This window comes from Motacilla alba, chromosome 2 (genome assembly GCF_015832195.1).
Source record: "Motacilla alba alba isolate MOTALB_02 chromosome 2, Motacilla_alba_V1.0_pri, whole genome shotgun sequence".
NCBI classification, from domain to species: Eukaryota; Metazoa; Chordata; class Aves; order Passeriformes; family Motacillidae; genus Motacilla; species Motacilla alba.
The window spans coordinates 47698411-47722477 of NC_052017.1; the positions used below are offsets into that span (position 1 = coordinate 47698411).

Consider the following 24067-nt stretch of genomic DNA (forward strand, 5'->3'; position numbering starts at 1 on the left):
GAGTGGTTGAGGTCACTGGCTGGTTAGCTAGTGGATTAAAGGAAAAATCACTTCACTGACTGATGAAGGTAGAGATGACAATTTTCCAGAGGCAAGTAGAAATGCGGTGTCTTCAGAAGTCTGTATTCACTCCTCATCTGTTTTTCATTTTAGAATAAGAAATGAGGGTGCCACTGATCTAGTGTTTATTTTTGGGTCATGTTGCATTCTTATTTTGGAAGCCAACTGCAGAGTGATAGTTAGCTGTTCTAAGGATTTTGCATCTATCAACAGCAAGTCCCTTTAACTGATGTTGTTATGACATTTCACATTGAAAAAGTCACACACAGAAAAGTGGAATGACCTGGTGGAGGATCCCAGAGACAGGAACTGAACACAGTCCCTGATTTCTTAAGACAGAGGTAATAATTGAGATGCTGACAAATGCAGAAATCAGTTGTAACACTGCTTAAAGGACCGGGTGAAAGATGGGGAATAGCAGAAGACATCTGCCAGTGCCTTTACTGAAGCCAAGATTTCACATGGGCATGGGGTGTGTCAGAAGAGGTGACCTGTTACACAACACAAACCACATGTGTGAAAATGACTGAAAAGTAACACCTTACTTATGCTCCTCCAGACAGCTCTAATCCTGAAGATCTGTTGTTCAAAAATAAGTTTGACACACAGAGCAAAAAGATAATGATGATTGCAGGACTGTAGAAAACAACAAGGTCTAGATAAAGGTGTAGGGGAATCCCAAATGGGATTTGAAAGTTTCTGAGATTTTAAACAAATAGGAAGATTTCAAAAGATGGTGAAGTTATGCTACTTTTTTGGTTATATGTGTTGCAGGGTTTTGACAATCTGAGTTTTGACTTGTTTATAAGATGGCTTTTGTCTATGCTTTTATTTTACATAGTTTCACTCACCACATAGTCTAGCCAAATACTAATTCTCCATGTCAAAGAGTGAGTAAAGATATTTCAGCTTTATACCCATTTCTTGATTAGCACAGTGAAATGCATTTCAGGGAAAATATTGTTCAAGATCTAGTTTTACAAAGGTGTTTGTGTTAGACTCCTATGCTCCCAAAATGATGAAATACCCTGGAAATAAAATCATAGAAGACAAGCTATTAAACAGAGCAGCTTGACAACACTTTCAGTAAATGGCAAAAACAAGAGTATAAGGTAAATGTTTAGCATGTTTTGCTTTGTACTGTTCATACAATTTGAGGTCAGAATGACATAACACTACATCTCGTAGTCTGACCTACTGCATATCTCGGGCCACTAAATTTTGCATGTAAGTCCAACTTCCTTGTTGGGATATTGTATTTACCAGTTATTCATACAGTATTTACATATTATTTTCCACAGAGACATCTTGTGTTATTAGGAGATTTCCAAAGAATAAAATACAGCTTCCCTGCACAGTTTGTGCCAGTGATTATTCACTCCCATTGATAACATTTCTTGTTTGAATTTACCCACGTTCAGCTTCCAGACATTGACTTTCTTGTTCATTTCAACTACAAAGTTGAAGAGCCTCTTAGTTTGTGGTATTTTCACTTGTGAAGGCATGTATGTGCTGTTATCAAGTTGCATCTCCTTTTGTAGCATGGTATGGGGACCAATCTCTATTTATACAACCCTTAAATAAGCTTTGCGGCTCATCTCTTCACTTGCATATTTTTTTCACGTGTAGCCAGCATCCCATGGGCAGTCTGGATGAAATAAACGCCATCTCATATTTTATGTAGCTGTTGGGCAACCAGTTGTTCATGCATCCAGTGTGCACTTTATTTACATCGCTTAGTGCTTGTCTTTTTTAATCCAAGTGAAATTGAAGTTTTGTCAGGGGAGGTTTAGGTTGGGTATCAGGCAAAGGTTCTTCCCCCAGAGGGTGGCTGGGCACTGAAACACACTCCCCAGGGAAGTAAGTGGTCACAGCACCAGCCTGACAGAGCTCGAGAGCATTTGGGCAATGCTTTCGGGCACATGGTGTGACTCTTGGGGACGGTGGTGCGCAGGGCCAGGAGTTGGACTCGATGATACTTGAGGATCCCTTCCAACTCAGCATAGTCTGTGATTCTGTGAATGATTTACCAAGTCTACTTGGCATCTACAAGGCGACAATAAAAGCCTTTTCGCTCATGAGCGAGCTGGGAGCAATGCCCCGCATCCCGCCACCTGGGGACACCGCGGGAACGCACGGAGCCCCCCGGGCACGTAACAAACACCCGCGCCCGGCCGCGAGGCGCCCGGCTGGGGGGCAAACGAGGACATCCCGGCGGCTGGGGCGCAAACGAGGACATCCCGGCGGCTGGGGCCGAGCCGGGCGCTGGGGAAAGGCGGGAGGCGGGCGAGCAGCGGTGCGGGGGCGGGCGGGCGCTGAGGCGGCGGGGCGGTGCCGCCGGCGGGGCAGCCCCGGGGAGGGCGGGCAAGCCCGGGAAGGGGTGCGGGGGTGTGACCGCCGGTGTGCGGCACCGCCTCCCCGCCGGGTCTCCTCCTTCCTTCCCTCCCTCCCGCTCCCCGTCTGCCCTCGCAGGCGGGAGGCGGCGCGGAGGGAGCGTGCGGTGCTGTGCGGACAGCCCCTGGCCGGAGCCGAGCCGAGCCCCCGCACCATGCCGGCCGCCGCGCCGCCGCCGCTCCACCCCGCGGCGGGCGCCTGCTGCCACTGCCAGGGTGAGTGCCCCTTCCCCTTCCCTCAGCCCCTTCCCCGCGGGCAGCCCCCGCGCCGCCCCAGCAGGACCCTGCTCCGACAGGTCGCCAGCCGGGGGCTCGTTTCGGGAGGAGGGGGCGAGCGGGCGGCGCGGCGCCCCGCCTGAGGGGGACGTGGGGCGGCGGCGGCGAAAGTTCCTGCCCAGGTCCTTGCGGGGAGCGGGGGAGCGTTTGGGCTGGAAAATGGGGTTGGTGACTGACGGAGGAAGGAAGGTACGATGCCTCTCGGCCGTGGGATTGAGGCGAGGGGAGAGAGGTCCCCGGAGGTCCCGAGTTGGGGTGGTTATTTCACCGTTCTCCTTTAATTGCCTGTATTTTGGGTTAAAGAGGAGCCCCTTCGCCCCCAGAGTTTTGTGTTGTAGGGGAGACTAGCGAAGTGGATTCGCTGGCAAGTGGGTTTCTTTGGGGAGCAGCGGAAGGGGCTGCCGCAGCGCGGAGAGCCGGTCCCTGGCGCTGGGCGCGCCGCCCGTGCCCCTCTCCGGGGCTGAGCGACACCGGGGCAAGCTTCGGAGTCTGAGTGTGGAGTCAGCTTTTGCCCCTCGGAAAGGCAGGCACGGTGTCATCTGTGCTGCCCTGAAAATTGAAGATGTGAAGTAACTTGCACTCTTAATAGTCGGCATGAGAGTGCTTCACTGGGAGCGAATGCTTGCGGGCTGCTCAGAGCACACTGATGCTCTGCGAAGAAAAGTAAATAGAATGCAGCGTAAGGGTTTTAAACCATTGCACAACTGTGTGTTAAAACACACTTGAGGCCGATGAATCTTCCCGCAGCTGGGAAATCACAGCGGCTGGAGGTGCAGGGGCTCAGAGTGGGGAGTTGTTTCAGATGGAGATGCTGTGACCTGTGGTAGCCAGACCTCTCTCGGGAAGAATGCTGGCTGTGCCCTTGCATCCCCTGGCTTCTGTAGTTTTATCCGTTGTGTTTGCTTTTGTTTAATAACTGAGCAGATATTTATAGGAGAGCAACTCCATAACTTTCCCCCGTGCAGCATTATTTTCTGCCTTCCTCAGGGTACATTCAGTATGCAATGTCAGCAGGACTGGACGGGCCACTGGTTTGAGCTAATGGAGCAGTTTTCAAGTTGTGAGACACAGTATTTGAGAACAGCCCCATAAACTGAAACTTTTGCTGCGCTGAGTACTAAACAGTTTCCTTTTTCAAAAAAGGACAAACCCAAACCCAACAAAAAATCCCAGTGCCTTGCAGTAGTGTGAAAAGTTTCTAGCTCCTTTCTCTGAGCATTTAGATTAAATAAAACCCATCCTGTGTGAGGGTATAAACTGAGAGTTTACCCTTGAACCTGATAATTTGTTATGCGTGTTTTTGATATTAACTTTATAGAGACATGAAAACGTGCATATATGCAAGTTTGTCTTCCCACCTTCTTGTTTCCTTTTCTTCTATCCCCTCTTTTTTTCTCTTGATGCTTCTTGTGTTTTTTTCTATGATCTGAATGCAGTTTTGACACTTTGAAATCTTGAGAACTCAGCACACTCCCGAAACAGTCAGCAAGTGAAATGAAGCTTACAAAACATATTACAGCTGCTTTATGTACTAGAAGTGCAGCTATTATAGCAACTCATGCCCTTCTCAAGAGGTAACTGAATTTTATATCTCAGGATGCCACCCTTCAGCTCTCCAGATAAAACTGTCCTGCTGAGTTAGTCCCTTTCTTGTAGTATAATGGGCGTGGATCTTCTGAAACAGCTTGACTTTTTCCATGAAAATTTTTGTAGGATGTTCAGGCACATCAGTGGAGAGTTAGCTTCTGATACATTTCCATCTGTGGCTTATTAACCTCAATTGGCTAATTGCACTTAAACTGTCAGCAAAGATAAGATAAGTTGGTTTAATTCAAGTTAGTGGCAGCTGTTCAAACCTCTGAATTTAAGCGGTGCTTAAGTTACCTTGTCTAGATTGGGTTTTTTTTATACTCAAGTTAATTACCTTGGACATGCTAGCATGACTTTTGAATGTATCTTTGTCTGGTAGTGTCACTACAAGCTTTGTGTCTGTTTTCACTGCTGCTTTTTCTGGTCATGTTCCGCAAAGCATCACGATTTTGGCACCAGCTGGACTTACAGCGCGTGGTGACTAAGGGAAGTTGTGTGGGATTCATTTCCCCATTTTCAGGATTACCTAGCTTGGTTTGTTTTCTGCAGAAACATCTATAGTTTTGTAAAACTATGGGAAGTTCATGGTCCTTCCTTCTCTTCCAACAGCTTTAGGGCGAATTGAGTTAGTTTCTGTCACTGATTTTCTCATTTCCTTTAACTTAATGATTCCTTGACATTTAGCAACATTTGAAATTAGTGTTACATAGATTTTCTTGTAAATAAAATTAGAATCTTTCTTGTAAATATAATTAGAATCAGAACAGTATGGTGATTTTAGCTGCCTCAGATCTCACTGAAGCTAATGTAAAACTTTTAATTAGCTTCAGTGCAACTTGAATCAGAGCTGAAAGTGTGGTAGTTAAAGGAGGTGAATATGACATTTCTCTTCATAACAGTATGCTGTTTTCCATGTTTTTTCTCAATTTCAGGATATGGGCTCTGTCCTTTTGGGGTGTTCACTAGATTCTGGAAACAATGAGGAAAGAGTGGGAGCTACTGCCTTGATTGATTCTAATGTAAATTTGGAGTTTTGGTAATGCTTGCACATTGTCCATCTCACCTAGCAGTACTTGGCTTTCACTGCGAATGAAAGTCAGGCATGTTTACCATCTTCTTTCTGTTGCTGGCATTGTTTACACAGTCTAATTATTGTAAGAATGCAAAACAATTATGCCACATATTCATGGAGGAAGCTCTCAGCAGACATTCTGAAAACACCATCTCCCACTCCATCAATAGTGCCAGCCTGCATGTATTCTCCAGGTTTTAGTTTTCTCATCACCCCAAATAATGTCGTTAATGGAAATGCTGGGAAATGTCTGGTGATGTGAAAATCATGATCTGCTTGTCATCATGCTTTTGAGTCTAATTAGTGCTGGCTTACAGTTTTCCCTGAGAAACCCATCTTCCTTTATAAGTCCTGTGAAACAATTTGTTTTGCAATGTTGACTTCAGTATATGAATCTCTTCTGAAAAAGTGGTTCTGTAATAATGGGGTTGGGAATTCTGCTTTTGAATGTGAGTTAACATCTCTTAAATGTGCTATATTTACAAAGAAAACTTCTGTGTGATTTCCCCTTTTGCAAGCCAGATGGAGAATCAGACTCTGGCGGGTCTTTCCTGTAGTTATGCAATGAGGTTATTGGTAGTAAAGGATCTGGAAGCTTAATTAAACTCTCAGTGACACCTCTGCAGGCTCTTTTATTTTCACTGGGTTCGCTCAGTTGCAACCGATTAGTCATCAAGTTGAGATTTAGGAAGCAATGCAAATAACATCTCCCACAAGAAGAAACAGAATCCTGCTCCTTTGACTGAGGCATTGTTGGCTAACAGGACTAAAAAGCAGTTGAAAGCTTACTTTGTAATGAAACATGAATAATTAATTTGAAATATATGGTACTTCAGGAGTCAAGAGCATCAACAGTCAAGAGCTCCCTGTACAGTGAGCCTTGAGAAGCACATGGAGGGCTTTGCCAGATGGATTCTGGCAAATGCCACAGTTGTGTAAGATGTTTTTGTTTCCCTCTGTCAGTTCTATCCCTCTCCTGAAGGATCCTTGATGGAAAGTCCTGGACTGCAGAACTGACTTCCCTGGTTACTGGAGCAGACCCTAAAGCAGGAAAACTGCAGAAAGCAGCCATGGCTGTTCCCAATAAAATACACAGCCTGTCATCTTTGAAAGAAATTAAATAAATGAGCAGTTTCATAATATTCTTTTTTTGGTTTTATGCAGCTTAAACCAAGCCTCACACCTCCAAAGGCACTGATTCATTTCACGTGCAGTCTTACATTTCACATAGTTCTTTATAGATTATGCATCTGTATACTTCTCTATAAGACTTTTCTTTATGCTTGCTTTTTAATTTGCTACCCTTAAAATGTCAGGAAGAAGATAATGAAAGTGGGGTTCTGCTCCAAAAAAAAAAGTAAAAATGATGACACTTGTGAGTCATTACCAGTCTCCATGAAATCTTTACCTTCATCTGCTGCTCTGGGTGTGATTCAGCTCAGTTTAACACTAACACATGGCAGTAACCATCTGTGTTTGCTGTAAATATTTTATTTTTTAATTACAAATGGCTTGATTTAGAAAATCTGCAGCGGTACTGTGGGGTGGTTGTGGCTTGCAGGGGAAGAAGATAAGCACCTGGGAAGGTAATTTTTGCCCAAGCACTGTTGGAAGGGGTAGTGTGACACAGAGAGCAACCTAGGCTGCCCTCCAGCAGTCCAGTCCCTGCTGCTCCCTTCTTGGAGGAGCTGGACAGGAGAACACCAGCACAGACTGCAAAGGGGCTCTGAACATTTAGTGAAGGAGAAGGGGGTGGGGGGAATAAGGCAAAGAAAGCTCTAAGTTTATCTTTGAGGAGAAATAAGGAAAGGTGGTTGCTAAATGTCACTTACCCATCGTGATTCTCATACAGTAAATATGGTCACATGTTGTGGCATGCTGAGCCTCCTACAAGTGTTTTGCTGTGGGATGACACTCACACTGGGGCTGAGGGTGTCACAGGAGCACCATCCATCCTCAGAAGGGAAAAGTCCAGAGCTACCTTAGCCACCCAAAGGGAGGGTTTTCCAATGTGGGCATCCCTCAGGCTCCCTCCCTCTGCTGAAGTCCTACCAACTGCAAAGTTTTTCCATCAGACTGTCATTCTAGACAGTCCTTCTCATCTTAGGAGCTTCTTTGCTGCAACATCTGCCTGATTTTAGCTGCTCTGGTGGTGCTCTTTCTCCTCTAGGGTCTGCCATTAACTCTGAGGTCTGTGTCCCAAAAAGGGAGTGAGATAAATGGCCCCAGGGGAATAGAGTAGGCTCCTTTCTTTCTAGCATGAGAGACTGGGGAAGAGCAAGAATGGACACTTGTGGGACTGAAAGATTTGGGGATCTCTAGTTTGCAGTTTGCATTACACAATTTAGGTTTGTTCTTAAAAGAAAAAGCAGATGTGCTGAAGATAAGGTGTACGATACAAAGTTTTGAAGTCTTCTTGCTTGCCCTCATGAGGCCAGAGAGTGGGTCCAGAGGTGCGTGTCTCCCATAGTCCTGCAGTCCAGGTGTAGGCACTAAGAACATTTTCTTTCTTTGCAGCTGGCACTTTGGAAACTCACCTAATGGGACCAGACACATTTGGCTGGGAGAAACTTTAGTTCCGTTGGTGACGTGTAGGACAGGAGGAACCCAACTTGACACATAGCTGAGTTTGCAGGGCTGACAGTTAAAGGAAAAGTAATATTGCATGCGAATTTAACCATGCTTGATGTGAAAATGTGAAAGATAAAGAACTTGGAATCCCATCATACTAATTTTATATGATCTTTTAGGGCTAAGACTGTATATTTATGAGATAGAGATATTATTCTGATTTTTTTTTCTTGTTGTATGTGAGCCTGAATTAGTTTTTCTTCAGTGAACTTAGAAGACTGTCTGAACTGCTGAGTGATTTTCATTTTCTACAAATTGGGTTAGACTGGGTCAGTGATTGATCTCCCCTACACTGGTGCATATCAGACATGGAAGTGCTGGCATAAGTATGACTGGAAATGCCCATTAGGGTAGCAGAAAGGATATTATAGAAATTAAACTGATAACTGATCCCCCTCCCCTCCTTTTAAAAAAAAAAATTGCTTCAGTATTCAAATTGTTTTTGAAAGAATCCAGCTGATAAGTGATAATGAGCATGGTTTTGTTTTCCTTCTGCTCCAGTAGCTAATGCAGATAAGAATTCATGCAAATACCATGATGAGTCTGTTTGTTTTTTGTTTTTTGTTTTTTTTTGTTTTTTTTTTTTTTTAATTCAGTTAATCTAATTGAATAAAATACATTTTGGTCATCTAAAAAGACTGTGATTCTTTTATTTTGTTTTGTAAACCATGGTTATAATACCATATGCTTTACAATAATACTTTATTGCATGGTATAGTTTATAACTGCCTTACCATCAAATGTATTCTGAGCATGTAAGGCTTATTTGATGTATTTCTTCAATGTCTTAAAAAATCTGTTTCTATGAGGGCAGGTAGTTAAAATCTAGTATTATTCAGGTTATAAAGTCAAGCTTTTATGACTATTGATTAGAACTGCTGTTCCCCCAACCCATGTTCCTGTGCATTAAGATATATGCATTATTGCATTATCAGATGCTGCTTTTTTTTTATCCTGAGGGACTCTTTCCATCAGTGTATGTGATGGACAAAGCTTTCCTAATGAGCCTCTACTCTACTGTTTAGACTGGCTCTTCATGCCTCCTGCTGTGTGTTTTTTCAGTCTTGCTATTAATACAGGCTTATTAGCTTCTGGGCTTTTTTGTCATGTTTTTTTTCTACAGTAACAAATATGAATCAGCCTATCTGTGATACCTCCAAAGGGAGGGATTGTACTGCATTCATTGGCAGCCAAAGTGCAGAAAATAAAGTCAAAAGTACTTTAATCTGGGCAAGAAAGCAATTTGAGATGCCCAGGTCCTGAATTTTGGGATGATTTGACATTATCTATATGTTGTGTTATATTATCTTGTGGTCTGAAGATCTCTTCCAGTATATGCCCTTGCAGCTGTGAGCCCTGAGCAGGTTTGTGAATCGGGTCTCAGAATGTTGTTTTGGCTACCAGACTCTGATACTCTGGAAAGTATAGATTAAGTCGATTGCTTTGAAACTCAGTAGAATTGGTTGAGGCAAAATCCAGCTCTTCAGGGCTGCAGTGCCTTAAGCAGAGAAACTGATCTTCCTCTATTTTTTCACACACTTTTCAGCTCTCCTAGTTACACGTATTTCTCTACAACACAGTCTTTAATTGAGTTTACCTGAAAAAGAGGGTCCAGTGTACCAGTTCTTGTGTCCAGTGGACACAAGAAAAACTGCGTATGTATCTAAACTGTCTTGTATGCAACAAGGAAGTGAATTCACAAAAGAAATTATTTGGGTTGGAAGTCACCCCAAAGATCATCTAGTTCCAAGCCCTCTGCTACAGGCATGGCAACCTCGTACTGCCTCCAGCTTGCTCAGAGCCCCATCTTGAACACTTTCAGTGATGGGGCATCCAAAGCTTCTCTGATAACCTGTATCACCACACTCACAGTAAAAGTTTCTTCCTCATATCTAATCTAAGTCTGTCCTCTTTCAGTTTAAGGCCGTTCCCCCTTGTCCTATCACTCCATGCCCTTATAAAAATCTATCTACAACTCTCTTGTAGGTACCTTTGGGTACTAATAGGCCATTCTAAGGTATTCCTAGAGCTGCTGCCTTCTCCAGACTGGATATCCCCAACTCTGTCTTCACAGGAGGGCTGCTCCAGCCCTTTGTTCACCATCATGCCCTCCACTGGAGTTGCTCCAGCAGGTCCACATCCATCATTTGTCAAGGGCACCAGAGCTGGGTGCAGCATGCCAGGTCTCATGAGAATGAAAAAGTAGGGGAGAACTACATTCCTTCACTTGCTGGCCATGCTGCTTTTGATGCAATGCAGGATGTGAGTAATAACTTAATTTTCTCTTGTCTCACTGAGGACCTTGCTAATGTTCTCTTAATTTATTCCCCTCTTTGTGTGTATGTAGTTATTCCTGTTATTTAAAAAAATATAAATCAAGGTGAGCTAATATGGCAAGTGACAACAAAAGCAGGTAGATGTTCTTTATTGAGAACTGCAAAGGAGCAGACCATGTGAGTATAGTTCTATTGCTGACTTCCAATCCCATCTCTTTGTCTAAGTTTGGCATTCTACCTGACTTCTTGATTCACTCTTATTCCTGTGTTTTACTGCTTCCCTATTACAGTCTCCAATTGCTTCAACTGTGTCAGTAAAGGCCAGGGGAATTGTTCTCAGGAGGTATAAAAGTTTGTAGGAAGTGCTGTGTGTCAGACAGTACCTGACTATGCACTATTGGCTTCCTTCTCTGCAGTCTGTTGTAATTCCTCTTTGCTCTTCTCCTCACAGTCCAGTTCTTCACTAGGTTTCTTTCTCCATTTTCAATTCCATGCCTCTGAGCTTCTGCGATGAGTGAGCATTTGGAGCTTGCTCAGGCTGGAACTAACAGCAACTGTCCAACTAACAGCAACAGTAACAAGACATTGACACTGTCTTGATCCAGCCCTTGTGAAATTTGACTTTCTTTTTCTACTCAGGATTTTATCTGGTCAAAACTGATGCAATGTGTCTGCCTGCAGTGTTGTTGCTGCAATAACCATCAGTCCTGACTCAAACAAAATCTCTGCCCTAAAATGATGTAAGACATGGCAGAGGAGGAAAGGGGGTATGACTCTTCAGAGAAGAGTTCACCGGTAGTGTTTCCAGCTGTGGGGCTGTAGATAATGTAAAATTTACTTGCTGTAAAAGGATGCCTGTGATCATGTTTTGTTTCTGTGCATCTGATCTAGTGAACTAAGACTTGCCATGTTACTGCTTCAGTCTTGGGCAGTAACAGTGTGCACTAGCCCTGGAAGTTGCAACTTTAAATAATTTACAGCAAGGAGAGGAGATCAAGATGGCACATTTCTAGAGGACTTGGATTGCATCCTGTAGCTGACTGCTGATGCACACTGCTAACCTGTGTGAGCTACGTACTTGGCTGCTCCGTGTTCAGTGCCTGAGGCATTCTTCATACTCAAGTACTTGAAGATACTTGTTAGTACTGTGAAATGAATCAGATGTTTTCTGTTCCAAGAAAGATAATTCTCTTTTTTTCCCCCTATGGTCTTTGTTTTACATGCCCTCAGCAGGAATTTTCTTAAGGAAAAAACAGGCATTTGTACTGCTGTCCTTTCTCTGCCTCCTTAAACAGTGTTTTGTTTATCCTATATTGGGACCAGTATATCAAAACAACTCCCAGATACACAGTTTCTGTCATGTGCAAATTTAGATGCTGCTAATGTTTTGGGGCATTTTCATAATTGCTTTTGTAAGTGGAAGCCTTCTAAAAAAATTGGAGGTCTCAGATAACACCATCTTATTCACAGCAATGCCATGCCTGGATCCTATTTCACTGCTGCCTTCTGTTTTGTGTTGTAAAACTCCTTGTAAAAATTTAATTCCCCTTCAACCTGTGACTTTATAGCAGAATGGTGAACCATTCAGTTAATTACTGAAACTGTGATATCCAGCAGGAGAGCCAAGAAGAAAGCAAGCTGAGAGGCAATATTTTAATTAATGAACAAAAGCTTATGGACTGGCCAAGGGAAAGGATAAGTTCTGAAAGACAAATGGCAGCGATACATTTTTAGTTGCAGTGGGTGACCTCTGGCAAACCCTGTTACCCTGCTGTTTTAGCTGGTGTAGCCAGGCAATTCCTTAAGATATAGATGTTGATGCTCTGTATACACAACTTCTTTGGAGCTTAAGTCTTCAGAATTCATTTTATTTTACTCCATGACCAGAATATGATCCAAAACACTCCAAGGAATTTTTGCAATTTCTCCCTGTGTTTTCCCACCCTCCCCACCCCCACAGTGGGATGGACTGAGACGATCACAAATGATTTGTAAATTTTAAAACTGAGTCACAGAAGCTGTGCTCCCTGCAGGGGGGAACATTTTCTCTGTAGGGAACATCTGTGCTTTGGCCATAGGCACTAAGTTTCTTGTTTCTGCTACATGTTTGAGCCCCCAAATTCCAGTTTGTTCCATCCCCCATGCTTCTCTAGAGAGTTGGTGTCACTGTTTGCCCTACAAGGCCATCATGTCTTCATCATGTGGAGCTCTGTATTGCTCCTTGGGTTCTACTTTTTGTTTCCCCGTGCCTATGTGCACAGTTTAGGTGGTGTGCAGGGTACCCTTGACCAGCTGTGCTGCCTCACCCCTGCCCGTCCACAGCAGCAGCCTCAGCATCCTCCTTGGCCATGCTGCACCATTGATAATCCATAATACAGTAGAATATGTGGATAGATGTATATACAGATAAAACCAGACACACTCATCGATCCATCCTAACATTTCTAAGGAATATTTATATTTAATAATCATTAGCTCTCAGGAGGACAGCAAAAGAAAAAGCAGATTTTATTCACTGAGGTATAATTTGCCAGTGCTTGAACTCATTGAAGTGTGTTTCTCATACCACCTCCCTCTTCCTCCTTCTCCCACTTGTATATAAATATGGAAACAAGATTTTGAAGCAATATAAATTGTAGCTATAGGATTTGGGTATGTGTGTGACCTTTGAAGGCTTTCTAGAAATGCTAGTTACCGCTTTAAGCATATGCACTTTCCTGACAGATTGAGGCTTGCTTCTTGTGTATCAGTTAAATATAGCATAACTGGAAAATAACAGAAATTATGACTGAAATAGTTGTAACAGGCAGCTGAAGTGAATTTTTAATTGTATGTAATATATAGTCATTGTGACCACCACTTTGACAAAATTTGACGCTTCCCCTTTTCTTGGAAAATATTAGAAGATTCTTTCATGCAATGATTTAAGCAGTTATCTCCTTTCTCATCACAGAAGAATATGCAATTCTACTCTTATAACGAACATTGTTATATATCAACTTGCGGCTTTTTCAAAGTGTTTTTGGCTAGGAGTCAAGTTAGTTTGGAAAGAACAAAGCATTCCTGTATTGTTCTTAATAATGACATAAAACTGCTCTTATTCTATTAGTTACAGAATTAAAAAAAAAAAGCTTGTATTCTCCCTATGGCTTAGCCAATTTAGTGAAGAAAGGAAACATAATTGATGCCTGGGTAATTGCAACAATCAACAGTACAACCAAGCACTTAAAATCAATGGTTTATAGAAAGATATGATAATAGCAGCATAATGGGGAGGAACATAATCTGTGGGAAAAGTCATTATTAGTGCACCACTGTTTTTATGTTGTACCAAGATTATAAGCAGTAAAAATGTCACTTGCAGTTCCCATAAGCAACATAAAGCTTTGATGACAGTGGGTACGCAAGAACCTGGAAATGTTGATTAAATTCAGAGCTTCCTCAGTTCCTGGTAACTAACATGTTGTGGAGTTGATTTAGTTTTCAGAGAACTGTTATTACAGCTGATTTATTTTTTTTCCTCCATTCACAGCAAGCTTTATTCTGGGTAGAATGTAAATACGTGAATGTTGAGAAATCACTAGCACGTATGTAGTCATCTTTTGATAACAAGAGATCATCCTTAAAAAACAGAATGAAGACAGAAATAACTTGTACAACCACCAAGCATTAGTCACACGTAGCTCTTATATAATGCTTACGTCTTCAATCAGCATGCTGGCAGCTGGGCTTCTTTGTAATATTTGTTTGGAGAAGAAGCATCTATCTCATTTGGCAGGGGAAGAAAATGAAGCCAACAGTTAAGGGACATGCTAGGGGGCACACAGTGCTTTGCTGGTGAGAGTATTACAACCAAGAAGTGTCCATCATCCTGCATCAAGCAGAGGCAACAGCAGAGGTGATTCTGTAGCTGTGTCTCCTCCTGTGCTTTCCACACTCAAGCCCTGGCCTATCGGGTATTTTTTGAGGCAGAGCAAGTGAATGTTCTGCTGCAGCACTTCTGCAGTTTTCCCTTTTGTTTGTTGTTCTAGGAAAGGAGGTGTATTTCTTCCTCACTCTATTATGCCTTGATGGAAAAGACAAATAAAAATCTGTAGCGTGGAATACCCAAAATGGCTTCTCGCACTTGAAACCCAAAATGCAGTAGGCATGAGCCTAACACCAAGAGAAACTCTGATATGTGCAGATTTTCCTTTGAGGATTTGGCCACTGCACCATGGCTATGGAATCACAGTAATTATGAAAATGGACCTGATTTTCAGGGGGATAAGCCACTGGTGTACAGAAATTTCCTTGTAATGATTCATTAACCATTCTGGCTGTTTCCTTTTGTCCTGGTCCTGTTTGCTCAGATATATTAAATGTTTGTTTCCAGCTGAAGAGCAAGGCTATTAAATGGAGCTGGAAACATTCTGCGATCTCATTCTAAAAGTACATTTCTTGAGGCTGAAAATAAATGCAATGTAAGCAGGTTTTAATCCTAGCAAGTACAACAGCTCAGAATACTTTTGGGGGACATTTTTATTCTGAGCTTATTGTTGATAGACAGGGAATTGTGTTATAGCTTGGTTTGTCCATAACCATATGTTATGTTTTCAGTTCTTCTGCTTCACAATTATGCGTAACAAATGGTGCTATTTTCTTTGATGATGTTCTAAGATGAAATGTCAATGTCCCCAGAGAATACTCAGAACTTTGTGTGACTTCACATAATTTTAAAAATAAAAAAGTCAACCCAAAACATTGAAAACCATGACTCCAATTATCAAGCAAAAATAAGATGGCCTTTCTTTAAGGCAAAAGATTAAATTGCATTGCTATTAGGTGACCTATAAAATTACAGTAAAAATTATAGCAAAAGTAATGTTTTATAAAAAGAGGTTTTTTAACTTGTTATAGAAGGTCCAGGGAAAATGAAGAGGAGATAATTATTTATAAAAATGTAAGGTTACATACAGAGTGCCATCTGGTAGTAATTTTAAAACACAAGTAATTAGTTTATCTTTCTTCATGTAAGTAAGTAAGCAGTGTAATTGTGCAACTTGTCGCCACAGGGTTTACAGAGGCCAAAATTTCTATTGGGTTCAGAAAGGAATTGAGTGAGTTTATGGGAGATGTATTAATTAGAGAATACTAAACAATCCGGATGCAATCCTGCAATCCTTTGAGGATTTATGAAAGTGTGAGGATTTAGAAGAAAGATCTATTTCTGTTCAATATTGGTTTTTTTTTTTTTTAATGACATTCCCCTGTCACAAAATGAATTTAGATTTTCTCACAAACTTGACAATGTTGGAGTTGCAACTATGTGGAGATACTCCTTAGTGGTAGTTAAAAGTTCTTTATAAACCTTGAAGTCACCTACCCTTACTCTCTGAAGTCACGTGCACAGACATGTAGAATACTATTGCTGCAATAGGTCTGATGATGCAAAATTATAAATATTCCTACTTTTTGTTTGCCTTAGGACGCCAAGGCTTGTTGGACCATTCCCCACGCAACGCAGGCTCAAAAGTAAAAGAGAGGAAACTGCATGGGACTTGTCCTCCTGTTGGTCGTGGAAACTATGAAAAACCATGTTTGGGTGAAAGCAGCCACAGGTCCTCATTTTTCAGTCCCCACAATGGTTTTCACACGATACATTCAGAGCACAGTCCTGTGAAGCCAAGGATAATTACAGTGGTGAAACCTGGGGGACGCACGCTCCGGAGGATAACCTTGCTTCTCAACAGGAGATCAGTCCAGACCTTTGAGCAGCTGATGGCTGACATTTCAGAAGCTCTGGGATTTCCTCGTTGGAAGAATGACCGTGTGAGAAAGCTGTACAATCTGAGAGGCAGAGAAATCCGAAGTGTTTCTGAATTCTTCCGGGAAGGTGATGCGTTCATAGCTATGGGGAAGGAGCCTCTCACTTTGAAGGACTTGGAGGTGGTATTACAAGAACTTTATCCTGAAAATCCTTATGCTGCCAGTGCTGCCATTCAGACGAATGAGGAGCAGTCCCAAAAACTGAAGAGCAGGCTGTATGACAAGGCCTCGAAAGTAGACAGTGGCTTTGATGAGACAGAAATGACCAAGAACTGCAGCGATGGCTTGTCTACCCAGCTGGTAGCTGGACATGAAGGAAAAAGTCAAGCCAAGACAAAGCAAGAGGACAAAATGAGAACCAAAAAAAAGTGGACTAGAGAGAGCTGGGGTGGTGAGCATGGAGTGAAGCCTTCTAGAAAAACACGAGAAAGTGAGAGGTACCTTAACCATGAGAGGAGTTCTGAGGAAGGCTTAGAAGAGAGTTCTGAGGAGGTGCTGAGGTGTGAGAAATGCGAGCAGGAAAGGCAGGCCAGAGAAAAGTTACGGAGGGAAAGGCAGGCTGAGGCCTCGTTTGAGAATAGAGACTTGAACACAGGCGTGTGTCAGAGGTACCACGTGGAAAGAAATACAAAAGTCAGGAACTGCCGAAAGTCTCCTGAAACATGTCTGGATGGTGAGGAAGTTGGCTGGAAAGATAATGGCGGTAGGAGGATGTGGAAGCCGCTACACAGGATTGTTAATGAAGGGCTGGAGAAGCAAAAAAGGAACATTGAGAAAGAAAGGGATGTGGAGAAGCATGAAAACCATGGGAAGGAAGTAGTAAAAATCAGGAAGAATGTTGTAGAAGGGCTCCAGCTATCTCATGAAGTGAAGGAAGGTAATGGAAGTGTAATGAACCAAAGTGGTTGGCTAAAGAAAGACACTCTGAGGGATGCTGAGAAAATGTCTAAAACACATAGGGAGGGCAGAGAGGGACAAAGGGCTAAAGAGGAAGCTGCCAGAAGAGAGGGGAATGGCACATGTAGAGAGAGTGACATGACTCGACGAGAAAAAACAGGGGAGCGTAGAGTGAGTAAAGAAGACAACAAAACTCAGGGATTGGAAAGCACAAGCAGGAGGCATGCAATTAAAAGCAGAACTGATGTGGAAAAACACTATGAGATTGGGAGAACTATTGGGGATGGGAACTTTGCAGTGGTGAAGGAATGTCGCCACTGTGATTCCAATCAGATCTATGCAATGAAAATTGTTGATAAATCCAAGCTGAAGGGGAAGGAGGACATGATGGAAAGTGAAATCCTCATTATTCGGAGTCTCTCTCATCCTAATATAGTAAGCTTAATTGAGGTGTATGAAACAGAAGCTGAGATCTACCTAATCTTAGAGTATGTCCCAGGAGGGGACTTATTTGATGCAATCATAGAAAGTGTGAAGTTCACAGAGCATGATGCTGCTGTCATGATCACTGACCTGTGTGAAGCACTCGTTTATATTCACAGCAAGAACATTGTCCACAGGGACCTCAAACCAGAGAATCTCTTGGTAAGTACTGTCAAACACTTGGATTTGTGCAGGAATTGAATTTATTTTCCTTCCAATTACGGTTCTTTGAATTGTTTTAAGCAAATCCCATACAGGAATAATGTGCTGTGGCAGGACTGTTTGAAAAAATGGGTACAATTTTGGAGTGAAATTACTGTTGCAGTTTGCTTTACATAGATCTGCTGTGCATTGCAGTTAGCAGTGGTTGTAGAAAGGAATTAAAAATTATCAGATATTCAGGGGTAGCGAGCATTTGTATTTTTCAGAAATCAAACCTGTTACTTAGCATCTGACTTTCAGGTGTCCAAGGATGAATCATAAAGCATCTTCCGTGCAGACTAAAGGTTATTAAAATTGCTATATTATGTTATTTATTTGTTGGACTTTTTGTCCACTGTGTTTGTATATCTTGCGGACTAGTGTGCTAATCCTCTAATATAGTCATTTTTATCTTGTGACAATTTCTTTGCTTAGAAGCAGAAATATGATGCAGTTGATTGAAATAATCTGACAGTAAAATGTTTTGGTGAATACAGCATTAAAGTCAGCTCAAATAGTTACTTCATGCCAAAGAGAAAAATTCTTGTTTCCATCACATTTCTGAGGCTGCATTCTTTGCATCCAGCACTGAAGTCAATAGAGTTATTGACATGTGTGAATATGCATAGAAATGTTTGTAGTATTGACACTTCACAATTGTAGAACTTCACATTGTAGACTGTAACAGTAAACAACTCTCCCTTGCTAAGTGTGTGTTACACTTTTGTGTAACACACTATTAGGGTTCCAAATTTCCTGATAAACAGATAAATAGCAAGTATTTTCCAGTCTCTCAAATTGGATTTTATCAGCTTTTTGGAAAGTCAAGGTTAGCCAAACAAAAAAGTAATAGATTATTTAGTCCTATAGGCCATTCAGTGCTTTTAAGAGAATTAATTTTGCACAGAGATCGGTGTGAATTTCTGGAGAAAAGCAGCAGTGTAGCCTCAAGGATAATACAGAGGCTGCACAAGGCTAGGCTGGAACAGTTTGCTCTCAAACCTTTAAACTAAGCAATAGCATCTTTATTAGGTCCTACTATGAATCCTGCTTAGTTTAATGAAAATCTTTGGTGTGTGATCTCTGTGTAAATGAAAGAAGGAATGCAACTCTGAATACAGTGAATGCAACTGGCTGGTTTGCAGGAAGAAGTGGGCTTGTAGGCCCTGCCCTTGTGTTTCGTTTGCACAAAGTTTGAACAAAATTTCACATAGAAGTGCATGGCTTTTTCCAGAAGCTGATTTTCCATTATGAACCCGGTCCTGTTCTTTCCTATTTGCTGAAAAGCTAGTGCTCAGTGAAACACCTGAGATCTGATGCTTCATTTCCCTCTGTAATACATAATCATCACAGTGATGTAGATAAGCAAAGAAGGGCAAGATAAAGGTCTGTTCCGGTTGTTTTCATATTTAGCTCACAGAACTGCAAAGCAGAGAATGCTGGGCAGTGGCAGCACTGTGTAGCTCTGAAATAATCACGTTGCCCCTTCTGAAAGTCAGAATACAAATTTCAAGGACAAAGCAACTTCCAGACTGTAGGTATTTTGTTGTGCAAGGACAGTGTTACCTAAACACTGCAGGAAATAAAATTTTACCTATTCTAGTTTCAACTTGCTGTTAATTTTCTGTGCACACCAGTATTAGATACCATGTACACAAAGTATACTTTTGAAAAGCAAGTCTATTCAACCATGCAAATGAGTTTATAAGGTCCTGATAGTATTGGATAGGTTACCTGCTATCTAATAAGTATTCCTATAAAGACAGGCCATTTGAGCAAGATTCTGGGGTTTCTGTCTTTTTAGTGTGCCCCTCTGTCTCCTTAGAGTGGCTGGGGCAGCAAAGTGGGAAGGATAGCTGCCACTAATCTTGCCATCAGCCAGTGCTGAACAGTAACAAACAGCATTGAAGCAAATTTCATGTGTTTATTGGTGGAGCAGGAGCATCAGGAGATGAAGCAAAGTGCTTCAAGTTCCAACGTCCTTCAGGGATGTCCCTGTTTGTGGGATACCTCTTTTTACACTGAGGATGTTTAAATCTGAATTAGTCTACCTAGACTTTGTACACAAAGTTCAGAATACAAGTATTTACTTTTAGGCTGTTGACTTGTTTGCCCTACTTTGAGTCTTCTTTTGGTCAGGTGATCTTGGAATCTATCTACTGTTCTTCCCCTTCAAGAAAATGGGAAATGGAAGAGTAAGGATCCTTGTTCTCTTTTACTAAGGAAATGTATATGTCTATTCTGAACCTGCTTTGTGTGAGAATCTAACCCTGTCCCTAATAACTTTTAAACATATTGGCTAATTGTCATAAGAGATGACAAAGAAGCAGTGATCTGAGAAAAAATATTTCCCTAAGTTTCATGAAAATAAGCAACTGGGGAAAGAAGGAAAACAGTTTCTGGCCCCACAGGAGAAAAGGTGGAAATATACTTTGATGTCTAGTAAATTGTAAAATTTTTGGCACAAGAGAAAGTTGGAAACCTGGTTTGGTTATTAGTTCAATGCACTTCAGTGCATTATGGAACTGTTCTCTAATTATAAACTTCTGTACCAGGCCACCATCATCCTTTTTGCTTTTTCCCCTCCCTCTTTCACGGCTGTGTCTGCCCACATTGATCAGACTCCTCGCAGCATAGCTGTGAGGCAGAAGGGTGGTGACTTGCGCTACAAAAACAAAATCTGTTTGACAGCTGGTGTGAAGACAGCTGCTACGACTCCCTCCCATCTGCTAAAAGAATCACCTCATCTAGGACTAGGTGTTCAGCAAGAAGACCTTTGCTGCCAAGGATGGGCAATGTGGTGTGTTTCGTCTCACAAATGAAGCCAGTCACTTCTTTCATGCTATCTCATGGAGCAAGATTTGCTGGCAAGGTATTTTAGGTGGGGGACTGTTTAATTCTACAGCTGCTGGCATTTCTTCACTCATGAGTGAGAAATTAATGCCCAAAATGTGGTGTTGTTTTTCTACGTTGTAGCTGTAAAAGACATAAAGTGACCCCTTTTTACGGGGAAGGGAGAGGGCTGTATTTGTCATTGTGTACTCATCTCATTGTACATTTCCCTCACATGCTAATGGGCTAATTCTTCAACACTCAACTTCATAAATGTTATAGCTTTTTATGCATCTGAGATTACCCCCCTGCCCCTTTTTTAACCCGTCTCTCAAGTTTTTATGTATGTGTGAGAACTTCGTATAGTCCTTTTGCCCTTGAACTTTGTGACACTATTTACATATACACAAAGGACTGTCCATTTTCTGACACTATTTACATATATACAAAGCACTGCCAGTTTCCTGAGTGCATGTGAGTCAAACTCCTGTTTAACCACTTACGTGTCATAACTTCCAGAATTTTCTGTAAGATTTTTCATAGAGATTCTTCTAGCTAGCCGCGAGGGATGTCTGAAACTCAAATGTGTAAGCAGTAATTTTTCTTAAGCTCTATCTGTTTCCCATATACAAAATGTCACATGGGCTAACTGGCTTTCATGATGTCTGTCAGAAGAATCTTTGCTACCATATACATGTGCATACAGAGAACTATTAATGTCTGAAATCATTATCTTAAACACACTGATGAATTTTACAGGGTAGATATGAAATCAAACAAGAGCATTAAGTACTGGGAGCCATCCACAGACAGGACCGAAGGAGAAAGATTTTTTTTTTTTTTTTTTTTTTTTCCCTTTGAAGATGAATTTGCCCTTATATTATAATCTTCTGGTTGTATGGCTGGCATAGAAATCCTCAGGCAATATTCTAATGGTCTGACATGTATTTGAGTAAGTAGTGGGCAATTGACTTGACTGCCTTTAGTCCAAGGCCACCACGTGCTGTACTTTTATGGGCAAAGTTGGCTGTCTATAGAAAGTGTATGAAGTGTACTGGTCCTTCTTACCTCAATTAAGTCTATAGGCAGGCAGCACTATTTTTGCTTTGTTCTCACCATTGCATGGAATATATACTGTGGATGTCAGAGGTTTGATTTCTCTTGAACAGGTTGTGCATTTCTGTAATACTGCTATGAGGAAGTACTCTGGCCTTGGGAATGATTAAAAAGAATCTGAGAAGCTTTTGTTTCTACAATGAAGCATATTTGCATGCTCAAGGTGATGCCAGCTGATGGAAAGGCAGACCGGACAATAGGAAGTTGGGGATGAAGGGAATTCTCTAAACTGACTGAGTTTTTCTGAGCACAGTGTTAGTGGAGCTGCTGAGAAGTTCTGGGGTGAGGTTTTCAGGCTTGCTGACAGGTTACATGCTGTCTCTGAAGTGATTGTCACAACGTTGTGAAAATATACCCACCGTGCCCGCTGTTCCTACCTGCTCCCTTGTTAAGTAAAGTGGAAGCTCAGTGGTTTTGTCCTGAAAGAACAGATGGTGCTGTGTTGCCACCTTGTGCTGTGATGGGAGATTAGGAGTCTGGCATCCTGAGAAAAGATAAAGTGCAACTGTGCATTTCACAAAGCAAGAAATCTCCTGAAGATTTTGGGATTAAAACTAATGTGTTCTCCACCCTTCCCACTACCCTGCTGTTTTCTAAAAATGTATATAAACGTTTCAGTATTGTTTGTCTTAGTACATTAGCATGCAGGGTAGTTGAAATTCCATGTGACATACTTTTCTTATATAATTTTAAAAAAATAGAATAGGAAAATACATTCATGCTCATATTTTTGTATTACATATAAAATTGAGCATTTCAATTGTGAATTTTTGTAACCTCTTACCATTATTACCCCTATTGGTAGAAAATAAATTCTATAGATAGATGTTGTTCTACAAAGCGTTACTTGTATAATTTTTTTGTAATTTTTGTCAGTTCCTGTCCACAGCACATGATGGCAAAAGGTTGTCACCTAGTTGCCTAATATAATAGAGAAACTGGCTGTGCCATTTTAGCTTCCTCTTGCTGGAGTTTTGACTGCATGGTTGTAGTAAACTTTATTTTCAGTTTCATACTGAAAAATATTTTTTCATGGAAAAGCAGCGAAAAACCCCACCAAAATATTTTGCTTAATCAAAACTAGAAGAGTACACAAGGGCACTGCTGGTTCATGGAAAAACGTCTTGTCCCCCAGGACCCCCAGCTCCTTCTCTGCAGAGCTGCTTTCCAGCTGATCAGCCGCCAGCCTGTACTGATGCATGGGTTATTCCTGCCCAGATTTTGGAGCCTGCACTTGTCCTTGTTAAATTTCAAGAGGTTTTGTCCTGCCTTTCTCTCAGGTCTGTTGAGATCCTTCTGAATGGCCACCTAGCATTCTGGGGCATCAGTCACTCCTCCCAGTTTTGTGCATTTTTTAAAAAAAAAAGTTTAAAAGGGATTAGTAGGCTTTACTGTATTATTTTCTAATGCAATACTTTTTTGTCTCTTGAAAAGAAAAAAAGAAAAAAACCCACCAAGAAGGCCAAACCCATTTTGCTTAATCAGAATTGGATGGGTGCTTACAGTTTCTATAATGATGATTAATGGGGATTAGTCAACTGTAATGTACGAGAGCAAATGTTGTCACATCTGTGCCTTTAGTTATCTGGTATTAGAAACCATCCTGAATTTTTGGCTTTCTTAAGCCTTGATGGTGAAGCATGAGGTGTTATAACATGGAGTATACCTGTCACATTATATTCCAGTTCGTCCATTCAAACCAAGTCCAGGTTTACATGGCTTTTTTGTAGACATTTTAGCTGCTGATCTGTTCCCCATAGTTCCACAGGCAAGCAATTGTTCATTTAAACTAAATTAATGACTTTTTTTTACCTCACAAAGAATATTTGAGTGTCATTCACTAGTATTAAGCATGCTGATTTATATAATTATACTGCTGCATTGTTTATGACTTCACCTTTGAATATGGAATCTTAGAATGGTTTGAGTTGGAAGAGACCTTTAAAGATCATCTGGCCCAAGCCATTGTAATGAGCAGGGACATCTTGACTAGACCAGGTTGCTCAGAGCCCTGTCCAGCCTGACTTGGAATATTCCCAGGGATAGAGTATCTCCCTCTGTGGGCATCCTGTTCCAGTGTTTTGCCACCCTCATCATAAAATATTTCTTTTTAGTATCTGGTCCAAATCTACTCTCCTTCAGTTCAAAGTTACTGCCCCTTGTCTTATTGCTGCAGGCCCTGCTAAAAAGCCTATCCCCATCTTACTTTTAAGCCCCCTTTAATTACTGAAAGGCCACAATAAGATCTGTCTGGAACCTTCTTTTCTTCAGGCTGAACAACCGCAACTCTTGCAGTCTTTCCTCACAGGAGAGATGCTCCATCCCTCTTTCCCGGCCCTCCCCTGGACTCGCTGCAACAGGTCCATGTCCTTCCTGCGCTGGGACCCCAGAGCCAGATGCAGCACTGCAGGTGGGGTCTCACCAGAGCAGAA

General features: G+C 41.7%; 1 protein-coding gene across 1 annotated transcript in view; it reads left to right on the forward strand.

The window, feature by feature from the left end:
- Positions 1-2449: 2449 nt before the first annotated feature.
- The window catches only part of DCLK3 (doublecortin like kinase 3), a 35581-nt gene continuing 13963 nt past the window's right edge, over positions 2450-24067 (forward strand). The window contains exons 1-2 of the mRNA XM_038128786.1: positions 2450-2669; positions 15766-17648. Coding sequence (XP_037984714.1) covers positions 2609-2669; positions 15766-17648 — 1944 coding nt within the window. The 5' untranslated portion in view covers positions 2450-2608. The remainder of the gene's footprint in view (positions 2670-15765; positions 17649-24067) is intronic.